This window comes from Agelaius phoeniceus, chromosome 18 (assembly GCF_051311805.1).
Source record: "Agelaius phoeniceus isolate bAgePho1 chromosome 18, bAgePho1.hap1, whole genome shotgun sequence".
Classification (NCBI taxonomy): Eukaryota; Metazoa; Chordata; class Aves; order Passeriformes; family Icteridae; genus Agelaius; species Agelaius phoeniceus.
In genome coordinates, this window is record NC_135282.1 from 2,427,664 (window position 1) to 2,446,647 (window position 18,984).

The 18,984-nt window shown below is 46.5% G+C and overlaps 2 protein-coding genes across 4 annotated transcripts; one reads left to right on the plus strand and one right to left on the minus strand.

Annotated features, from left to right (window-relative positions):
- Positions 1-502: 502 nt before the first annotated feature.
- Positions 503-15,395, plus strand: CDK2AP1 (cyclin dependent kinase 2 associated protein 1). 2 transcript variants are annotated; one of them, XM_054645452.2, is made up of 4 exons: positions 503-955; positions 10,869-10,975; positions 11,670-11,796; positions 14,531-15,395. In XM_054645452.2, exons 1-4 carry the CDS (start codon positions 748-750, stop codon positions 14,596-14,598), a joined length of 510 nt encoding a protein of 169 aa, XP_054501427.1. In that variant the 5' UTR covers positions 503-747; the 3' UTR covers positions 14,599-15,395. The 2 variants fall into 2 exon arrangements, with proteins under 2 accessions (XP_054501427.1, XP_077044034.1); XM_077187919.1 differs by lacking the exon at positions 503-955 and adding an exon at positions 3,228-3,383.
- MTRFR (mitochondrial translation release factor in rescue) lies at positions 15,337-18,951 on the minus strand. 2 transcript variants are annotated; one of them, XM_077187918.1, is made up of 4 exons: positions 18,869-18,951; positions 17,499-17,809; positions 16,572-16,812; positions 15,337-15,662 (listed from the first exon to the last, which is right to left on the minus strand). In XM_077187918.1, exons 2-3 carry the CDS (start codon positions 17,772-17,774, stop codon positions 16,600-16,602), a joined length of 489 nt encoding a protein of 162 aa, XP_077044033.1. In that variant the 5' UTR covers positions 17,775-17,809; positions 18,869-18,951; the 3' UTR covers positions 15,337-15,662; positions 16,572-16,599. The 2 variants fall into 2 exon arrangements, with proteins under 2 accessions (XP_077044033.1, XP_077044032.1); XM_077187917.1 differs by having other exon boundaries at positions 15,337-16,812; positions 18,690-18,928.
- Positions 18,952-18,984: the final 33 nt, after the last annotated feature.

Below are 18,984 nucleotides of genomic sequence, written 5' to 3' on the forward strand. Positions count from 1 at the left end.
CGTATGCTGGAAAGCTTCATCATTTAACCCGATTAAAAAAAAAAATTTGGTGGGGAAGTTTTACTGCTGCTTGCAAGCAGAAAATGTGCCAATTGTCAACGAGATCCATATTTTTTTAGTCCCTCAGAAGCTGCAATCCACATTAACCTTCCACCTTCAAGCGGAGAGAGCTAGTGGTTTGGAAAAAAAAAAAAAAAAAAAAGGAAATAAAAAAAGGGCAGTTTTTTTTCTTGGCGGCATCTAGGGGGGCGGGCGAGAAAAAAAAAAAAAAAAAGAACATTTTATTTTATAATTATCAACAGGTATTTTCCATGGAGATTGGCGGGGGGATGGACGCGGGGTGAACGCCCGGCCTGAGGTGAGGGGGAGGCGGGAAGGCGGCGGCGCGCGGGCCGCCCTGAGGGCCGCCCGGGGCTGGCAGGGGCCGCCGCCCGCCCCGCCGCGGGCACAGCCCGGCCAAACCCGCAACTTGTGCCAAAACTTTCCGAAGTTAATTAAAACAGCCCCCCCCCCGCGCCACCGCCGGGCTCCGCGCCGCCGCCGCCGCCCGCCCGCCCCGCTGCCTGCCGGCGGTCCCTGAGGGGAGCTCCATTGTCTGTGAGGGGATGGCCGCGCACCCCCGCCGCGCCCCCGCCCGCCGCGCCCCCGCCCTCCGCGCCGCCGTGCGCGGGGCGCCGGGCGGCCGCGGCGGGTGGCTGCCGGCTCTCCCCCAAAGTTTTTGGATCCGCGTCTCCTCATGATGTATGGATGATATATTGCATTGTGGGTGTCAATATAACTGACGGCCATATTTGCCGGTGCTGCTACTGCTGTAAACAACCCAAAGTGTCTGGGAGACACGGAGACGCTTCGCTGAATTTCAGGACGCTTCTCCTCCTCCCGCTGGCCATGTCTCTGGGAATGTCTTACAAGCCCAACTTGAACGCCCACATCCCCGGGACTCCCCTCAACCCGGGTAAGTCCGCGGCGGCAACTGGGTGGCAAGTTTGGGAGGCGAGCGGCGGGTGCCGCACCGGCACCTGGGGGAAGCCCCGGACTCGAGTTTGTGCCCAGTCCGGTATGGCGGGGCAGCGGCTCCGCGCCGCCATTACCCGCGCCCGCCCGCCCGCCGGCCGGCGCCGCCAGCCCCGCTCCGCGCCGCCCCCGCGCCGGGCACCGCGCCCGCCCGGCCCCGCGCCGCCGCCGCCGCCGCTCCGGGGCTCCGGCCGCCGGGTTTCCTCCATGCTCGGCTCCCCGGGGCGGCTGATTGATCTGGATCAGGAATATTCCGGCGGCGCCTCAGCGAGGACCGCTGCTGGCGGGACGCCGCAAGTGCGGCCGCTCGCCCCGCGCCTCGCCTCGCCTCACGCCTCCTCCGGCGGCGGGGCCGCCCCGGGCCGCGCTCCGCGGGCCGGAGGGGAGTCCCGGAGCTCCGCCGGCGGAGGCACCGCCAGCGCCTCGAGGCGACCCTCGGTCAGCGCTCCCCCGTCGGAGTCTCCCCCGCATCCCGAGCGGAGGAGCCCGCTCCGCTCGCTGGAGACTTTTTGGGGATGGGGGGGCACACAGGGATTGCACTATTTCTTAAAAAACTCCTGTTTAAAAATCACTCTTCATCCTTGGATTTGTACAGGAGTCTTTCCAACTTTCCTCTTTAAAAAGTTTCCTTGACAGCGTTAACTTTTTGCCTTTTTTTTTTTCTTCTTCTTTTTTAAACTACGTTCCCCCGTTTTTCTTTTCCCGATTTCCGAAGGCATCAGCCGGCGGGTTTTTGCCGGTGCTGCGGTGCTGCTGTACATCGGGTCTCCGTGTGTGAATCGGTGCAGCCTGAACAAAGCCGCAGCAGCAATTGCTTCGCTGTGGGATATTTGGAAGGGATCTCGCTAATCTGTGCTCGTCGGCTCCGATTAAACAGCACCAAAATGGAGAAGTTGGTTCTGACTTAAAAAAATCGTATTTGTCTCCCATCCCCGCAGCCCAGCCTGCAGGACTGGCATCAGACAGCCACAAATCAGGCTGATTTTTTTTTTTTTTCCCTGAGAAAAAGTTTTTGAGTTGGGTTTAGGAGGGAGGGAAATGTGCCTGGGTGATTTTTACAGCACCGTTAGTGGTTGTGATCCTGGGAAGCTGAGGAGCGAAAGGGATCTCCGGGATGCATCTCTGTTCTAGCTACCAGGAGAGCAGCAATCATATTTTACTGCAAGGACTCGTCACCAGCTGGTGGATGAGCCGAGGTGGCTGTGCCACCTCGATCCTGCATGGAGCTGAGCTCGGTGGGGCTGCGAGGGTGCAGAGGCTCGGGGAACCGGGGTCGTGTGTGGGGAGCACCGTGGGGCTCGAGTGCTGCTCTGCGGAAGGGTCGGGGAGCAGGGGATGTGCCGAGGATTTGTGACAAAAAGCAGAAGTGTCACCGGAGGGGGGAAAAAAAAAAGAAAAAAAAAAAAAAGAAACATAACAAAGCCCCGCAAAGGGAAACCGTTCTCCTGGCGGCTCCCACGAGAACCTGGTCCTTGCTCTCCGGAACAGCCGTAAAATTGCAGGGAAAACAAAGGTGGTATTTTGCGATGGTGGGTGAGGGGTGGGGATTAGGTCATGCAGTGGAGGGGATCCGAGTCTGGCTGCTCTGCGAGCAGGGACTGCAAAATCCCGGCTCAGACATGCCGCGCACAATGCGAGCCGAGCGGTGAAGTTTCTGTCTCCAGCCCTCTCGCTGCCGTGTCTGTGCTTTCCAACGCTCCGGCTGCGATCAGGGCTTTGGATTCTTTCATGCAGTTTTATCTTCCCCTTCTCTCCCACCCTCCTTTTCCCCTTGTATCGGCAAGTTAGCAGCAGTTTGCTGTCATGCTGGAACTATTCTTGTCTAAGTTGTCCTCTCTTCTGAGTTCGGATCATCCTCAACACCCCCAGAATCTTTTCAATGAAAGAACGTCCTCCTCTGAATCCAAAATGGGCTCTCTCTTCCCTCCCTGTCTTCTGCCATTATCCTCACGCACCAGCTCTTCCTCTAGCTAGTGGTATTGCCAGCACCGTGGCCTAAGGCCAAGGGACTTAGACAAAGCAGTCCTTGCAGTTGCACATATCGCATTCAGAGTGATATGACTGCAAATGGCCCCCTCCTTTCTGGAGCTTAATTCTGATTTGGAGGAGATTGCTTCTCTATTGTGCCTAAATTAAATGCCCCCCAGCCAGGAGGATAAATCCTGGGTTTGCTTCCAAAACTGGGGTGAAGGACCCCCACCCCCCACCCCCCCCACCGTCCTGCAGAGGAGAGGAAAACAGGAAATCTGTCCCTTTTGGCCTGAAATCAGCCCTGCAGAAACCTCTCTATATGAATGCTGAATATTTTGGTCTCGGCCGACGGAGGGCTCTGGGCAGCTGTGGATCTCACAGGGATTTTCCTCTGGGAGGTAATGCTGCTTCCCTGCAGTGCAGGGCTTCTGGTGCAGGAGTATTTGGGAAGGCAGTGTCGACTCAGCTCTTGGAGCCGCGTCCTTGCTGCAGAGCAAACTCCTCTCAAGTTGAGGCTGAGAGTAGCCACTCTGCAAAATTATACTTAAACTGCACATCAGTCAGATGAAGCAGTTGTGGTTGGTGGGTGCCTGGGCTCTGTTCTTGCATGGGAGCATGCTTTGGGAATCCAGTCCTGGACTGAAGTCCAGAGGGAGAGGAGCTGGCTGTGGAGGAGGAAATACGGGGAAGAAACCTCTGTGGGTTGTCGGCAGATCTGGGGATGACTGCGGGTGAGGAAAATGCAGCTGCTCCACAAGTGACTCAGGATGCTGGAAGCATCTGGGTGCTGACTCCTCTGCCTTACACCAGGCTGAGGGAAGGAGAATGTGTTGTCACAGCAGAATTCAGTGCCTGCTCCTCTTCCCTGTTGCCCAGGTCAGTGCTGACACTTGGCCCAGGGTGGCTGCAATCAGGCTCGCAGTGTTTTGTCCGAATTTTTTCTGAAGTCACCTTCCTAGAGGGCCTGTGCTCAGGGAATTGGGTTCCTGCATGTAGTACCCCAAGCTCTCAATTCCAAGCTGCCTGTGCTTGGGGACCCCCATTTAATCTCCTGCACAAGCACCTTCTCTGCCTGGGCTGTAAATGAGCTCTATTAAGGACCTGCAGTGGCTCTACCTGCCCAGCCTCACCTGACCCTGCAGTGTCCCAGGGGAACCTCTGTTACCTTTTCTAACAACCATGTTTTGATTTGTTTGTCTTCTCTTGCTTATCCTACTGATTCCTGGGAAGTACTGTTTCCTCCTCATCTGTCTTGTGTTTCATATTGTTTGACTTATTTCTCTGTAAGGGACCAGCTGCTGAGCTGAGGTGATGTAGAGCATCTCCATTGACTTAAGCTGAACTTGACACTTACACCAGCTGTGAATAGGTCTGTAGTTTGTTTTTCACCATGTTTTCATGTGTTTTCTGGCTCAGTGGATATTCACCAGCATTCCTATTTTGTTTAGACTAAGCACAGGTCAGAGAAAATGTGTTTCAAGATACAGAAGCTAGCAGAAACAGCTTGGGATTTTCTTCTACTTTCATTCTCATCCTTGCAGAAGTGTCAGGTTTTGAGACAAAGTCCTGTTCATGTAAAAAAGCTTAAAAACTGTCATTTGTAGGGTCTGGAAACACCAATTCCAGCTGACAGTGACAAGGGAAGGAGCTGTGTCTTGGCTCCACATGAACAAGTCGTGGCCTGTACAACAAGTGCTGCTGGAGCTGAGGACCAAAGGGGCTCTCAGTGCACCTGCCAAACCTTGCAGCAACCACAAGTTTCTTGTGAAAAGTGCAAATTCTCACTGGGAGGTGAAATGAAAACCATTTCCCTGTCTGGGGCTGTAGCTGGCAGCTGGAGAGACCAGTTCCATTCAGTCCTGAGAAATGATACCAGCACACGAGGCCGGCCCTTCTGTTCTCAGCACCGCACTGCAGACTTGCTGGAGCACATGGCTTGCTTGTCGCCCTTTACAGAGACAGCTTCTGTTTGATATTGTTGACCATATTGAGAGGTTGTTTTTGGAGTGGGAGTACTGGAAAGAATACTCTTTGTAGGCAGAACAGAGAGCAAAGTGTTTGTGCCTTAGCAGGGGGGATAATTTCTAGGAAATATGCTCCCCTCTCCAATTCAGACTGAAATTTGCTGGATCCCTGATCTCTTGAAGTCCGTGTGAAGTTAAGTATGATGCAAAAAGAAGCTCTCTAAACATGTTTCAGAATTAGCAATTTTTTTGAAGTGGACTTGTTTGGGCATTTAGAAAATGGGCACTTTTGGCTTTGCCTCTCTGAGTGTTTTGCTTGAGAGCAGTTTTCACAGTGTGGTTTTCACAGTCAGCCAATCTCCACGGTCCCCACCCAGCACCTTGGTTTTGCTGCAGAGTGGTTTGGGTTCAGGCTAACTGGATTCCTCTTGGATAAAAGTGGCCCAGGAGCTCTGCTCCAGTTGTGCAACACGGATGCTCCATCCCTTGCAAGGGGAACACAGGGATCCAAACCAAAGATGGCACAGCTTTGAACCATGCCCTCCTAGTCTGGGGGATCAGACTAAAATCTAACCTTAAGTCATACCCCCTTAGGCCAGCTACATGTGGTGTACACATACCAAATGCTTTAATCTCTTGATCTGTTCCTTGTGGTGCCAAATAACTTGCTGGTGTAGGAATAGCTTAAGCAAGAAAAGAAGAATGGTGGGGAGTCAAGGGACTGGCTTTAGTTTTTCTGATAAAGAAAGAGACAGGAGGGCAGGAAGAGGAGACATAAACCATGACCGTTATCCACATGGAAAGATTAAATAGCACAAGAGTAGCAGAGGAAAGGCCCAGAGTGTGACAGATCAAAAGAGCAAGGCCTCTGGCTGTTACGATAAAGAATGTCCTAGTTCTTGAGAACATATTTATGTGTCTGCGCACTGCGTTTTTTTTAAAGGAAATAGTTTTATTCAAAGAAAGGTCTGTTCCTTCCACAAGGGCTGTTCAAGGGAGAAATAGTGGGTGAAAATACAATTTTCACAGCCAGTGCTATAAGGAATGGTTTGTGCAAATGAGAACAGGGTCCGTTATTTTAAATTTTAAAAATTATGGGAAGTTTGGGGGGAGCGGGGGCTCTGTTTGAGCTCTGGGTTGGCAGCTGCTGTTAGAATTCAGTGTGTGGTTTGGCTGTGCCGTGGATCCACTTGTGTAGACATGCATGTGGTGTCCCATGGATGGCAAGGAGCTCTTGTTGAACCCAAACCAAAGAGTATAGAGGGCTAAGGAATAAAATATTCTTGTAGTCAGCCAAAACACTCCAGCTGTGTTCAGCTACTCGCTGCAGAAATAGCTGTGCTGGGTGAAGCTGTTACCTCTCCCCTGGTGCTCGAGGATGCCTCACGGTGAGTGTTGGCAAAGCAGCTTCAGGAGCATTTCTCATGTGTTTTCTTGCAAAGTTGCCTAGTTTAGGGCAGAAGAATTTATATCCTTTCAGTACCAGCCTCGTTGTCTGGCAGCCCATATGGTCAGGACCCCATGAGGAGGTTCTGCAGGGTGTGGCAGAGGCAGCGACCTCCAGCACTGGGCTCTGGAGGGGTGGTGACCACGAGCCACTGAAATGGCAACAGCCTCGATGTTTCAAGCAGCCTCAGCTTGCAGGGTTTGTGAAACAGAGGGAGAACTGCTGAGATTCCACTGGCTGCACCACGTACCTTGGATAAAGTCCAGGCTGCAGGTATCTCCTCTTACATGCTCTTGTGTTCATGTGTGGAAAGGGTCTGTAAAATGTGGTTTTATAGGGCCTTACAAAGTACAGGGCAGAAGAGAAACACCCATGCAGTGGGATTGGGAAGCACACATGCAGTGGGATTGGGAAGCACACATGCAGTGGGATTGGGAAGCACACATCCAGGGGGATTGGGAAACACACATCCAGGGGGATTGGGAAGCACACATCCAGGGGGTTTGGCCCTTGGCTTGTCCAAGTCAGTCCTACATGAGTATCTCAGTGAGTTGTGTGACTGTTCCTGGTTTTCCTTTGCTGCCTGTGGAACAGGGGGGTAGCTGAGCTGTGTGGATGCCTTGGCATCTGCCAAAGTGGATCAGGTGAGTGTACCCAAGTGTTCCTGCTCCTGCTGTTTCCTTCAGGGTGCTCAGCAAGTTGCCTTCCCTGTTATTTTTCCAGCAAGCAGCAGTAATAGAATTAAGAATTAAATCTTGAAGCAGCAAATTGGTCATCATTGCTCAGGCTTGGAGCTGAAGGGATCCCTACAAACCTATCAGGAATTAATGAGAAGGTTCCTGGTCAGCAGGAGTTTAGGCAAACAAAGATTGATTTGAGATCCTTTGTCTCTCAGGGTGTTAATTTGGGCTGAGAGAGACTGCTGGAAGGAAGAGATTTTGATACCAAAATCTCATTTCTGTTTGCTATACCCCCCCATAATTAATAAAGATTAATATTAATTAACAAGAAAATCACTATATTTTTGTGGGGAGAAATGCTTGTGGCAGTCTTCTGCTAGAATACAGAAATAAATGACATTGTTTGCTCTAGAATAAGTGGGGATCTACAAGGTTTTGTGTACATTTAATTGGGAAAGTGAAGGGAGGAAAGTGTGTGTATTAATTTAGGTTTTAAACAACAGCAAGCACTAAGACAATTTGGGATGTGATACAGGGTGCCACTGAAATTCAGTACCAAGCACACTCCCTTTTCATTCTGTCAGTTCTTAACTGTCTCCATTGTCATTTTAACGTTGGAGAGAGCAAGCCTCAATTTAGATCCCCCCTCCTTTTTTCTCTCTAGTGAATACCTAATCATCACACCGATTTTTGACTGGGTATTGACTGTGAGACTTCCTGGCCTAATTTCTAACTATAATAGCAATATCTGGTGGGGGTTTTAAAATTTTTTTTAAATCCGAGATACACAGACTGCTCAGACATGCAGCTGAATTTTGGGTTAATTGAGTAATAGTCATCCAAGACCCAGGGCTTCTCCCTGAGATTAACATACAAAGTGATAGGTCAAAAAGCTTGTTGCCCTGTGAGATACTAATACCCCCCCACCCCCCAATTAATTTCATTTTCATGACCGCATCATTTAAAATTGAGGTGAAACCAAGGATTTTTCCTTTTTTCCCCCCCTCCAGCCGAGTTTGACTGGCACAACTTCTGACATGGATGTATGGAGGCTGGTACCGCGGCCAAGCCAAATCCTTTCCTTTGTTCTCCGGGCCTGCTGCTGCTGCTGATAAAGTGGTCGGCGCATGGCATTATGTCTTATTACATTTTTGATGCAGACTGCAAAGAAACGGGTAAACTCACCATGGTTACCAGGCTCTGTCACTTGGCAGGGCCCGGCGCTCTCAGATGGCCTCTAGTGTCTGCAGCGCGCTCTGCAGCGCCCCGGCCGCGCCGCTCCGCGCATCCCTCCTCGCTCCCTGCTCCCTTTTGTCCCTCCGTGTCACCCAGCCACAGCTGGGGTCAGGCCCCTGGGCTGTTTCCACGCCTGTGAAACTTTTCTCGGTCAGCCAACTCTCTGCTTTGTGTTGGAGAGTTTGTCTGTCCTGTCTAATGGACCCCGCGCTGTTATCTCCTGCAGACCAAGTGTGTGTCATTGCTAAAATCACAGAATGTGAAACAATCGCTGAATTGTCTGTGCTGTGATATCACAGAACATGCTGAGTTGGAAGGGACCCATCAGCCAGGACACCCTGAGACTCACAGCACGTGCCTGAGAGCATTATCCAAGTGCTTCCCAAACCAGGCTTAGTGCTGTGACCCCTGGTCCAATGCCCACCATCTCCTGATACCCTTAACCACTATGTTTTCATCAACCCATATGGGATCAGTCAGTTGCTCTAAGTTTTGCATGGGCTGCAGCTCAGTTTTGCTCAGTGGGCAGAGCAGGATTCTAAGTCTGGTCCTGGGAGTCCCTGCCTTATCCACATCCAGTTTGGAGCTCCCAGCTCTTGGATGTGACTGCTTGCAACAACAGTTCAGAGACAAGTCTTTGCAGGATGGATCTTTTGTTTTATTGTACGTGAGGAAAAATCACTTAAGCCTTTCTCTGCTTAATTGAGGTAATTAAACCTTCTTACCTTGCAGCACAAGGGGCTCATTAATGTTTTTGAAGCATTTTGAAGACCTTGGAAAAGAGATGCGGTTTGCTGTTGTGTCATGTTTGGTAATTGTTGAAATTCAGTCATCTGGACTTGAAGTACTGAGTTTCACATGGAGAGATCTTACACTTGTGCATGTATTTTGAGGTGATAATGTGAAGAACTAATTGAGAGAGTGGCTGACAACTGTGCTGTTCCTACAGTGCCCTACTCTATGGCTCTGTTGTTTTTTTGGGGGGGATTTACTATGCTTAAGCAAAATTAGCTCCATGTGAAACCTCAGTGATGAAACTGCAGGTTGTAATGACATAAAATTTAGCAGCTTTGTTAAAGACAAAGAGAAACTTTGCTTTTTTTTTTTTTTTTTTTTTTTTTTTTTTTTTTTTTTTTTAAGGTGACTTAGTGACCAGCCCAATTTGCCTTTTTGGGATTTCACCTCTGGTTAACTAGTAAAAATTAAGAACATGCTCTCTTCTTGTAATGAGTGGTATCCTGTGATAACTCTGAAGTGGAAAGAGACTTCCCATCTGAGGAAAAGAGTCTGTTCCACTATGTTCAGCAGAGCTTTTTACAGAGTAACTGCTGGCCCTTTCTTTTTGTAGAGAGGGGGAAATAGGAATGAAGTAATTTGCAACTTTAAAACAAAGCTAGAGATTTACATAGTTCTGAGCCCCAGTGACTTTTAGCATCAGTTTAATTTAGATTTAAATGAAGGCTGGTAAATGAGATCTGTTCCTCATCTGAAAGACAGTTGGGAATTTTCAGCAAAGGAGTTTGTAAGGGGGGAGATATTTCCAGACAGCAGGCAGTCTGTGTCTGTGCCTACAGGCAAAGACAACAGCATCCATGGATGCAAGGGCACTTGGGCTGCAAGAGTGAAGAAGTTCAGTGCTGTGGTGCTCCCTTGATGCCAAGTGCATAACCAGCAGGGTTTTTAGCACACTTGTGAAGTGGGCAGTATAATTAAAGCCCTTTAAAAAAAATCAAACCATTGTTTCTCAAACCTAAATTCTTACCTTTGTGGGACAAGGGGGAGAAAGTGTTTGGATTGCTCATTTCTGGAGCAGTTTGTCAGTGATGACATTAGAGTCTGTTTCTGGAGCTGGTAACTGACTCAAAACTCATTAGATGTGAATATAATCTTTTATAACTTTAGAAAAAGTAACCATAACACAAAGTGATGTTATTTTCCCTTTGATCTACTTATACAGCACAATTTGACTAAAAATGTTTGATATCACACAAAGAGGAATAATGGTAGCACTCCTCGCCTCCCATGTCACACAATGAGCAGCAGATCTGATGTACCACAACTGACTGTTCCCTAGGAATAGTTTTGGCATTGGCTGAAAATAGTACTGAGGGTAACTTGCTTTGACCATGTGATGACACTTTGAGTTGCAAAATTACTTTCAGATAACTTGCACTGAAAAAGTAAAAATAGCCTGGCACATTAGACTCATCTGTGTGGAATGTATATATGCAAAAATAGGGCTCCTTAATACTTGCAGTTTGTCTAGGCAGAACAACCTGTCATGCTGCACTCTGCTTCACTTTTAGGCAAACAATTTGCACTGATAATGCTGCAGGCTGTGCTATTTCCAAGTGTTCATCAGACATGAGAGAAGCATTAATTCAGCCATTCTCCTCCTAGCAGTGACACTCAGAAATGTCATTAGTGATCTCAGGCAAAGGTGAGAGGTCACAGCTTTAGGAAGAAGTGATTAAAATGTGTCCCAGTGTAACAGACTAATTAATCTTTAGATAATAAAAAATTTGTTTTCTTTTTTTTTTTCTTTTCTCTCTGCAGCTGGGGGTGTTCACTCTCCCTCCACAAGTATGGCAACATCAGCACAATACAGACAGCTCATAAACGACTATGGCCCCCCATCCCTAGGCTATACACAAGGGATGCAGGTACAGCTCTGCTTCTTTTCCTTTTTATCAGATCACTGACCCTGCCTTTGCATGGTGGCAGGGATTGTGGGCTGTAATCTGAGGTGCTCCTCCCTCCCACCAAGGTCTGAAATCAAACCCAAATGGCAGACTGCTTCCTTGCACATGTCTGGGGATCAAATTAGGCTAAGCTGAGTGCTGAGTGAGGTTGGTTCCTAATTAACTGCTAGTCCTGTCCTGTCTGAGTCACAGAGAAATGTCTTGAATAATGTTCTGTAAGGGCACGTACGTATTTTAAAGTTATTTGTTAAAAGCTCAATATTTCTATTCAGTTTTATCTTCTCGGTCTCCCCACCTGGTAAATTTCTCCACAAAATATACACTGAAACATGGAAAAACCAGAAACAGGGTTAAGTAAGCAGTTCCAGGTTTGCTGGTTTTGCAGGACTGTTTTAACTTTGCTTCACCCAAAGTCCAAGGCTTGCAGCTGCATCCTCACAGTTGATCCCCATTTTTGAAGGGCACATAGCATTGTGTCCAACTGTCGCAGCAATTTAAAAAAAAATCATGTTTATATAATAATCCCAAAATTTTGTTCTTTTAAAAAGTGATTTACAGGGCTATTCCTGGTCTTCCATAAACTTCCACTTGCTGTTTCTTGTAATTGTTTTGTTTTTACAGTATTTGACTGAGATTAATCTACTTTCAACTACAGGGCACCAGCAGCAGTCAAGTACCACAGAGCAAATATGCAGAACTTCTAGCTATCATAGAAGAATTAGGAAAAGAGATTAGACCTACATATGCTGGGAGTAAAAGTGCGATGGAGAGGCTAAAAAGAGGTAACTTTTAAACTTCCTTTAAAAAATAATCATTTCCCATTCACTTTGTGCACTGACTACTTGTATACAGCTTAATGACAACTATTTCCTTTGAAAAGAGACAGCTTGAGCTCCTCCTAAAAGTGGGAGGATTAACCAGCAACTGAGACCTTGGTATGCTCTGTCTGAGCAGTATTTGATAGATAAACGGTGACAAAAAGTGTCTTATGTGCATACAGGGAGTTTCAGTTAGTAATCCAAAATCAAATTCAAATAATTCATATTCTAGAACCTTTCATGGATACATTCTTTTACATTCTGGCGATTTTCTTGCTCTTTCAATTCCCTTTCCTCCCACCTCCCCAAAATCCACAGCCAAGCATTGTTTACATCTCATACTCATCTCCCATCTACTTGGCCCAGGAATATTCACTGAAGTGCATTTTGCCTAAAGAAATACAACTCTGTGGTAGTTCTCATTGAGGCTGGTGGAGAAAAGAGCTACAAAAAAATCCCCAAAAAGGTGTTAGGGGAGGCTGTTCAGGCTGAGATGTCAAACATGAACAGAACTCTGTGCAGAGGAGAGTGGGGCTGCTTAGGCTCTGTTACCTCCTGTCAAGTGCATGTCATTAAAAGTCCACTAGAAAGGGACAGAGCAGCTTTTAGGGCTGGCTGATGAGTGTCTCCAGCTTTGCTTTGTCAGCTAAAAGGGGTAATAAAGCCCCTTCCTTGGAGTGTAAAAGAAACCCCTGCGTGTCCCACTGCTGACATCAGCCTGGCATTGTCCTCTGCAGGGGACGTGCAGGGATATTTCTGAAGGAGCAGACATGGGACATTCCACTGCTCCAGCTCCTGAAATGACCCTGAAGGGCCACAGACAGCAGTTGCACTGGCAGTTCTCTCCTTCTCTAGCATGCCATGCTCACTTTTTCCTCCCTTCCTGTGGTCCTTGTGATGAGATTGGCTCATGCATTCAACCCGGAATGGGAATGTTATTGTAACAGACTAAGTTCAGCACCTTGCAAATCCCCCTTACACTTACCCCAGACTACAAAGCTTTATTTAAGGCTCAGCCATTATGGAAGAGTAATATATCTGCCATGACATGCAATAAAATGACTAGTAGCTGTTCTGGGAAAGGATGCAATAAAGTCTGCTGATGAGTGGTAAGTGGAATCTGGCCCAGCTAAAATCAATGTTGCTGGAGTCTCTCTTTATTGCATTGCCTGAGTCAGTATTAATAGATCATGAATGGCAACAGGCTAATGGGGACAGCTTGAGAGAGACTGAGAGAGATGCAGATGTTCTCTGGGCTGGATGGTTTGGTTCAGTGAGGAAAAAGTTGCTTTGCTGCCTCTTGCAACAAGATAGGTTTAAGATACAATGCTGCCACTGTGACTTGCCTGTGTTGCACAAAATCCTGAATAAATACTTTTTGCTGCCATCTTTTGGTCACAAAGGTACCTCTCTTTCCATTTTGGGAGCCTGGTGGCTGAAGGAGCATGTGCAAGTGTGAGAGCAGAATGATTGAGGGTAACACGTGACTGCTGCCTCCATGGCCACGGAGGTTATCCCTGAATAAAGTCCCTGTCCCCAGCTCTGCCTGCTCCTGAGCACTACTGACCTCTAAAACTGGCCCAATTCCCAGTGTTCTACATTATTCAGAGTAGCTCTGCTGCATGAACTGGGCACCCTGCCACCAGATCCAGGTCTAACACACTGCTTTGAGTTCATGTTTCTGCATCCCACAGCTGCAGCTTTCCTCCTCCGTGGCACTTTAACCTCTGCCAAGCCTCGCACTCACCGAGTCCTCCCAGGTCAGCAGGCAGCTGCTGTGATCTGGGCTAGGAGCCTTCTAGAAACAGAAACCTTTATCTCTAGAGATTAACCCCCCTCTATTGCCTTGCTGCCCTTCCTCTGCCTTGTTAAGGAGCATGATGAGCAGAGAAATCACCTTCTGTCTTGCCTAGTCGGCGAAATATTAACCTTTCTTGTAGGAAAATCTGTCCACCTCTCATTTTAACACCTCTCTCAAGCTCTGCTCTTCCAGCAGCTCTGTGAGCATGAATCCACTTTTAGTTCCAGGATTATGAACCAAAGTCCAGATTGCTGGAACTCAAGGCAATAGGACTTACAGAGGAAAATTCCACATCATGTCCATCAGATGAGAGCAGTATGTAAAGGGGTGATGATTTACACTGGGAGCTGAGCCAGTGTTAGGGGGAACTTTCTGTGCACACCATAAAAAAAAAAAATCTTATTTTTACATGAGAAACACAACTTGTCTTTAACAGTATTATGATGTCTTGGATTTTGATGCATTCTCCCAGAGGAGAACTATCCCCAGGCATTAAGAGCTTGCTAAAATGACTCCCCAAGTAACTTTGTAATTTGTTTCACTCCACTGGCAAAATAACCCACTGGTAAGTAAGATTTTTTTTCCCCCTTAAATCTTTGATTTTAAGGAGGCCCACACTGCACATTAAGACCTACCTGCCACTGCAGACTTACAAATCTTACTGTGTTCTGATCCCTGGTTTAGTCCCTTTTCCATTTACAATGCAAGTTTGGGAAGGCAGATTTGTTTAGTGGCAGTTTGGGGCTGTCCCCTCTGCTGAGGCCTTCTCTGGTAGCCTTGGCAACTGGGGACAGAAATACATAAACCTTTCTGTGCACTGTCACTGCAAGTGTGGCCTGAATGGGATGATTTCAGACACTTTTGATGGGATGATTTAAACCAGCACCTCTTTTGCAGGCATTATCCATGCTAGAGGATTAGTCCGGGAGTGCCTGGCCGAGACGGAGCGAAATGCGAGGTCCTAGCCCAGCTTCAGATGCAAGGTTCTCCATCTCCCCATGAAGAAAAAGTAACACTTATTCTTTTTGACTCTTGAAACATTCAGACAAACTCCTTTATTTTGAATGTTTTACCGTTCTTGTTTTGCCCTTGCAAAAATGTACAGTTAACAACGGGGGGAAAAAAAAAACAACCCAAGGATTTTTCACCTTACTGAGGGTTTGCATTTTCTAAAGACATTAAAACTCCCTAAAATGTTTCTAAAACATGGAAACTGAAGTGCATGCAGAGGAATGCTCTTTCTCTCCCAGGCTATATTTCAGTTCTCTTCTTATCCAGCCACAGCCTCATTCTGTTTTTTGTTTTTCCTTTGACTATGTTCACTTATCCCCAAAACGTCAATCTTTCAAAGTTTGACATAAGCTCTAAGGATTTTTTTAATAAATGCAGAATAGCATGCTGTACCTAGTAGTCTGCTAAGTCACAATTTGTCATACAGCATAGACCCTGCTTAGAAATAACCTTCCCCTTCTCTTATTTTTCCTTTTTTTGTTCATTTTGCATAAACATTTGCATGACTGTTAGTGCTTTGAAGTCCACTTAAAGTGCATGAGCTATATGGAAAATAGGGAAACCTATTAAATAATAACAAGGTCCTGGAAAGCTAATTTCTACATTAAGGCTGGAGATTTCAGTTTAAAGTTTGCAAAAAAAAAAAAAAAAAGAAAAGAAAAATGAACATTCTGGATAAATTACTAAAACTGTTATTTGCATCTTTGTATGTATTTATTACTTGACGTAATAAAGCTTATTTTCATTAACAGTTTGTATTAAAACTATGTACAGTCACTTTAATCAGATTCATACTCCAGGAGCAAGAACTGTCAACAGATGAAATTTTAACCTTCATGCAGGAGTTTAGGAAAGGACAAGGAAGGGGCCTGCAGATTGCTGGAGCACTCCATGCATGGCACAGGGTACAGCTGTCTCTATGAGGGGAAGTTCTACAAGTCTCTCTTGCCTTCAAAATCCATACTCTGGCTTTGGGGCTTTGTTGAAGGCCAAAACATGGTGGCAGCTGGTGAGGGTGCTGTCCAAAAATCAAAGAGAAGTTCTGGTTAAGCTGCTGGAGTTGTTAACAGGATAAAAGCAGGAAAAATGTACTTCAGGAGTGCTTCAGAGGAATGGTGACAAAGGAAACACAGCTGCATTTGTTCCTATAAAATGGGAAACTGTCAAAATGAGTGAAGGTACCAACGTGGCCAAGCTGAACTGCAGCACAGCATAAACATAACAAACAACTCTAATTAATTAATTCACAGTTTGGATGGAGTCAGCTTCCAAGACAGGTAATTTTTTATCTGTAATGTCTCAGTTTTACCCCTGAACTGGAGGGCCATGAGTGACCATCCCTGACCTGCAGGAGGGCCCTCCCTGTGCCCCAGTGCTCAGCACCACTCCAGGTCAGATCTGGAAAGCTGCTGGGTAAATTTTATCCAGAGTGAGCAGGACAGAGCATTTGTTCAGCTGAAGGATCAGAACCAGTGACTGGAGTCTCTTCAGTTCACACCACCACAACCAGCACCCAAACCTGGTCCCAGTTTGTAAGGGATTTATGAAGGCACTGCCTGGCTAAGAATGGGAAGTGAGAACCTTTTAGTGCTGCTCTCGTGTGCTGGAGCTCCCAGGAAGCAGCCCAAGGTGTCATCTGCACAAGAGGAAATCTATTGATTTTTTTTGGTCTGTGCTAACAATGGTGGAAAGCTTATAGCTCCTCTTTAACAAGGATTCCTTTATCTCCTGGACCTGGCAGAAAAACTGATTGCTGAATGTGATTAATGAGATGATGGCAGGGAGAGGCAGGAGTACATGAGTGCTTTTATCTGCTCAGCTTTGCAGGAACAGCAGGTCAGCACTGGGGTTTCAGCTGTGCTTATGAAGCCCTGATCATTTGTTAGTGGGAAAAGTGTTTGGGTCTAATGACAAACAATTCTCTTACCCTGCCAGGGCAAGGCAATATTTCACGTTTATTCCTTATCCAATTGTTGCATCTCTTTAAAAAGCTTTTTCCTTTCTAGGTTTTCCTTTGCTCTTCTTTTTTTCTCCTGCTTTTGCTTCTCTGATGTTTTCTTCTCTTTAAAAACATCACTGTCTTCTCCTTTGTAGAAAAGGTCAACTTTTTCCTGCAGGATTTCTCTGGCAATCTTTTGGTTCTTCTCCACTGATCTTGTCTGATGACACTGGAGAAATACAAAGAACATTTTTACTGAAACTTTTACCTGTTTATTCTTCAGCTTTCCCTTCCAGTCTATACATTCCTACCATTAGAATAAAGAAAATCCCCTCCTCCCCAAGCCAAGAGCATCCTCCCACCAACAACAGCTGCAACTTTTAAATCCAGATGATATATTTTAATAATTATTTGCTACTGTAACTCATCAGACTGGCTTTTGCATTAATCTTTAATGCTTCCCATCTTACCCAGGAAAGCTGCTTGAGTTTAACTTAACTGTGTCTTCCCCTTGTGACAGGAAGCAAAGATTAATTTCAAGGTGTTAATCCACAAGAAGTAGGTAAGAGAAATGCTTAAAAGGGATCTGCAGAGTGATCAACTTGCTAAGGAAGAGATTCTAACTCACATGAGGGACAGGAATGTGACAGCTACAATGAAGATTAATTTAATTGGAAAGTACAGAACTGTAACTGGGTGGCAAAGCCAGGAAAAGGAGCTCTGACCCCAGGTTTATTTATCTGCTGACAGGCAAGACTGCTTCTTGCTGAGACTCTTGACAATATAAATATAAATATGAAAAAAAAAATATAAAGTTTTCTTCCATGCCACCTGCACTGTGATAAAGCTTTATTCTGAAAGGAGACTTGCAAGTCTTGATGCAATTTGTGACTCAATAAAACAAAACACAATTACCTTCACTACAATCCCAGATGGAATATGCTTCAGGACAACACAGTTGTTTGTCTTGTTTGTGGCTTGACCTCCTGGGCCATCACCTCTTACAAACTGTTCTTCTAATTCTGCCTCACTCAGTTCAAGGAGATTCAAAGAGTTCTTTTTTCTTGCTGCCTGAAGCAAGGGCAGGCTGGGCAGAGAGAGCTGCTGCTTCCTCAGAACCCACCCTGTCCATGATGGTGTTTGCACCCCTCTCAGTAAGAATGCAAAGTGAAATAAACCTGGAACATTCATACAGAAACCAGGACAAGGCTTCTCTGCAACAAAACCTGGAATGGAATGGGAGAGAGTTGTTTACCATGAGAATCCTTGTTTAAGATGAGCTATTTTAGCTGCACATATTGAGCAGTATTTCAATATTCGGATTTATTTTCAAGGTTATCTGAATTGGTTTCATTTGCCTTGAAATATTTACCATGCTGAACAGAATTTTGGTTCTCAATATAATGATGTTTCTTAAAATATTTTGAAAGGGATCTGGAAAACAGTAAATAAAAGAATACTTCTACCAATACTTGGACAATACTAAACATATAAAAAGAAAAAAAACCAAAACAACAGAGGGAAAAGAGATTATTTCAGTCTTGCAGTCTGACCTGTACAGCCTCACGGGGAACCTGATTATTCCCAGGTCAAGGAATTCACAATATTATTAATAAAGGCACAAAGGTATGCCTGAAGTGTGCATTTTCCTCACGGATAATGAGGAATGTCAGCTCCTACTCCTGTCAAATATCACTCTTCAGTATTAGGTAAGCAATTCAAACAGTACATGCTGTTATGCTTGAAATACTTTATTTGACTCAGAAGAAAATATTTCAGTGTGTGAAAAAGTGCCACTTGGCAATAAACAGAAAATTTGAACCTAACTCTTCAAATCAAAAAATAATTAAAAGAAAACTTTTATTGGCAGCTGCTACAGAAGTTAGTGACATTTTACAATGAAGAATACATGCAGAAAACCGAGCAGCGCTTCTGGCTAGTTCTGAACGAGTCTTTATTTAACAGGTTTAATCCAGCTCTACCCACTTACAGGACCCTTTTGAAAACCAGGACTGAAAACTCTTGATAAGGTTTAAAACCCCACGATCCCTCTATTGCAGCTCTTGGACAGGACAGCTGTAAAGCAGGACTAAACACAGAAGATACCGGAGAATTTACTGCATTTCCCTCAGCGCTGCGCCCCGCCGCGGCCCCCCTGGCTGGCGGCAGCGCTGAGGGCTGAGGTCAGGCTCGGAGCGCGGCTCCCGGCGGGGCGGAGCGGCTCCGGGGAAGGCAAAAACCGAACGAGAACCGAACCAGGCCCGACCCCTCCGGCCCCCGCTCACCTCCACCGGCCCTCCGCACCGCGCATGCGCACGCCGTGGGGAGGGCGGTGCTGCCGGGCTGATTGGCATGTGGAGCGGCCAATCGCCGCGCAAGATGGGCGGGGATTGCGCTCGGC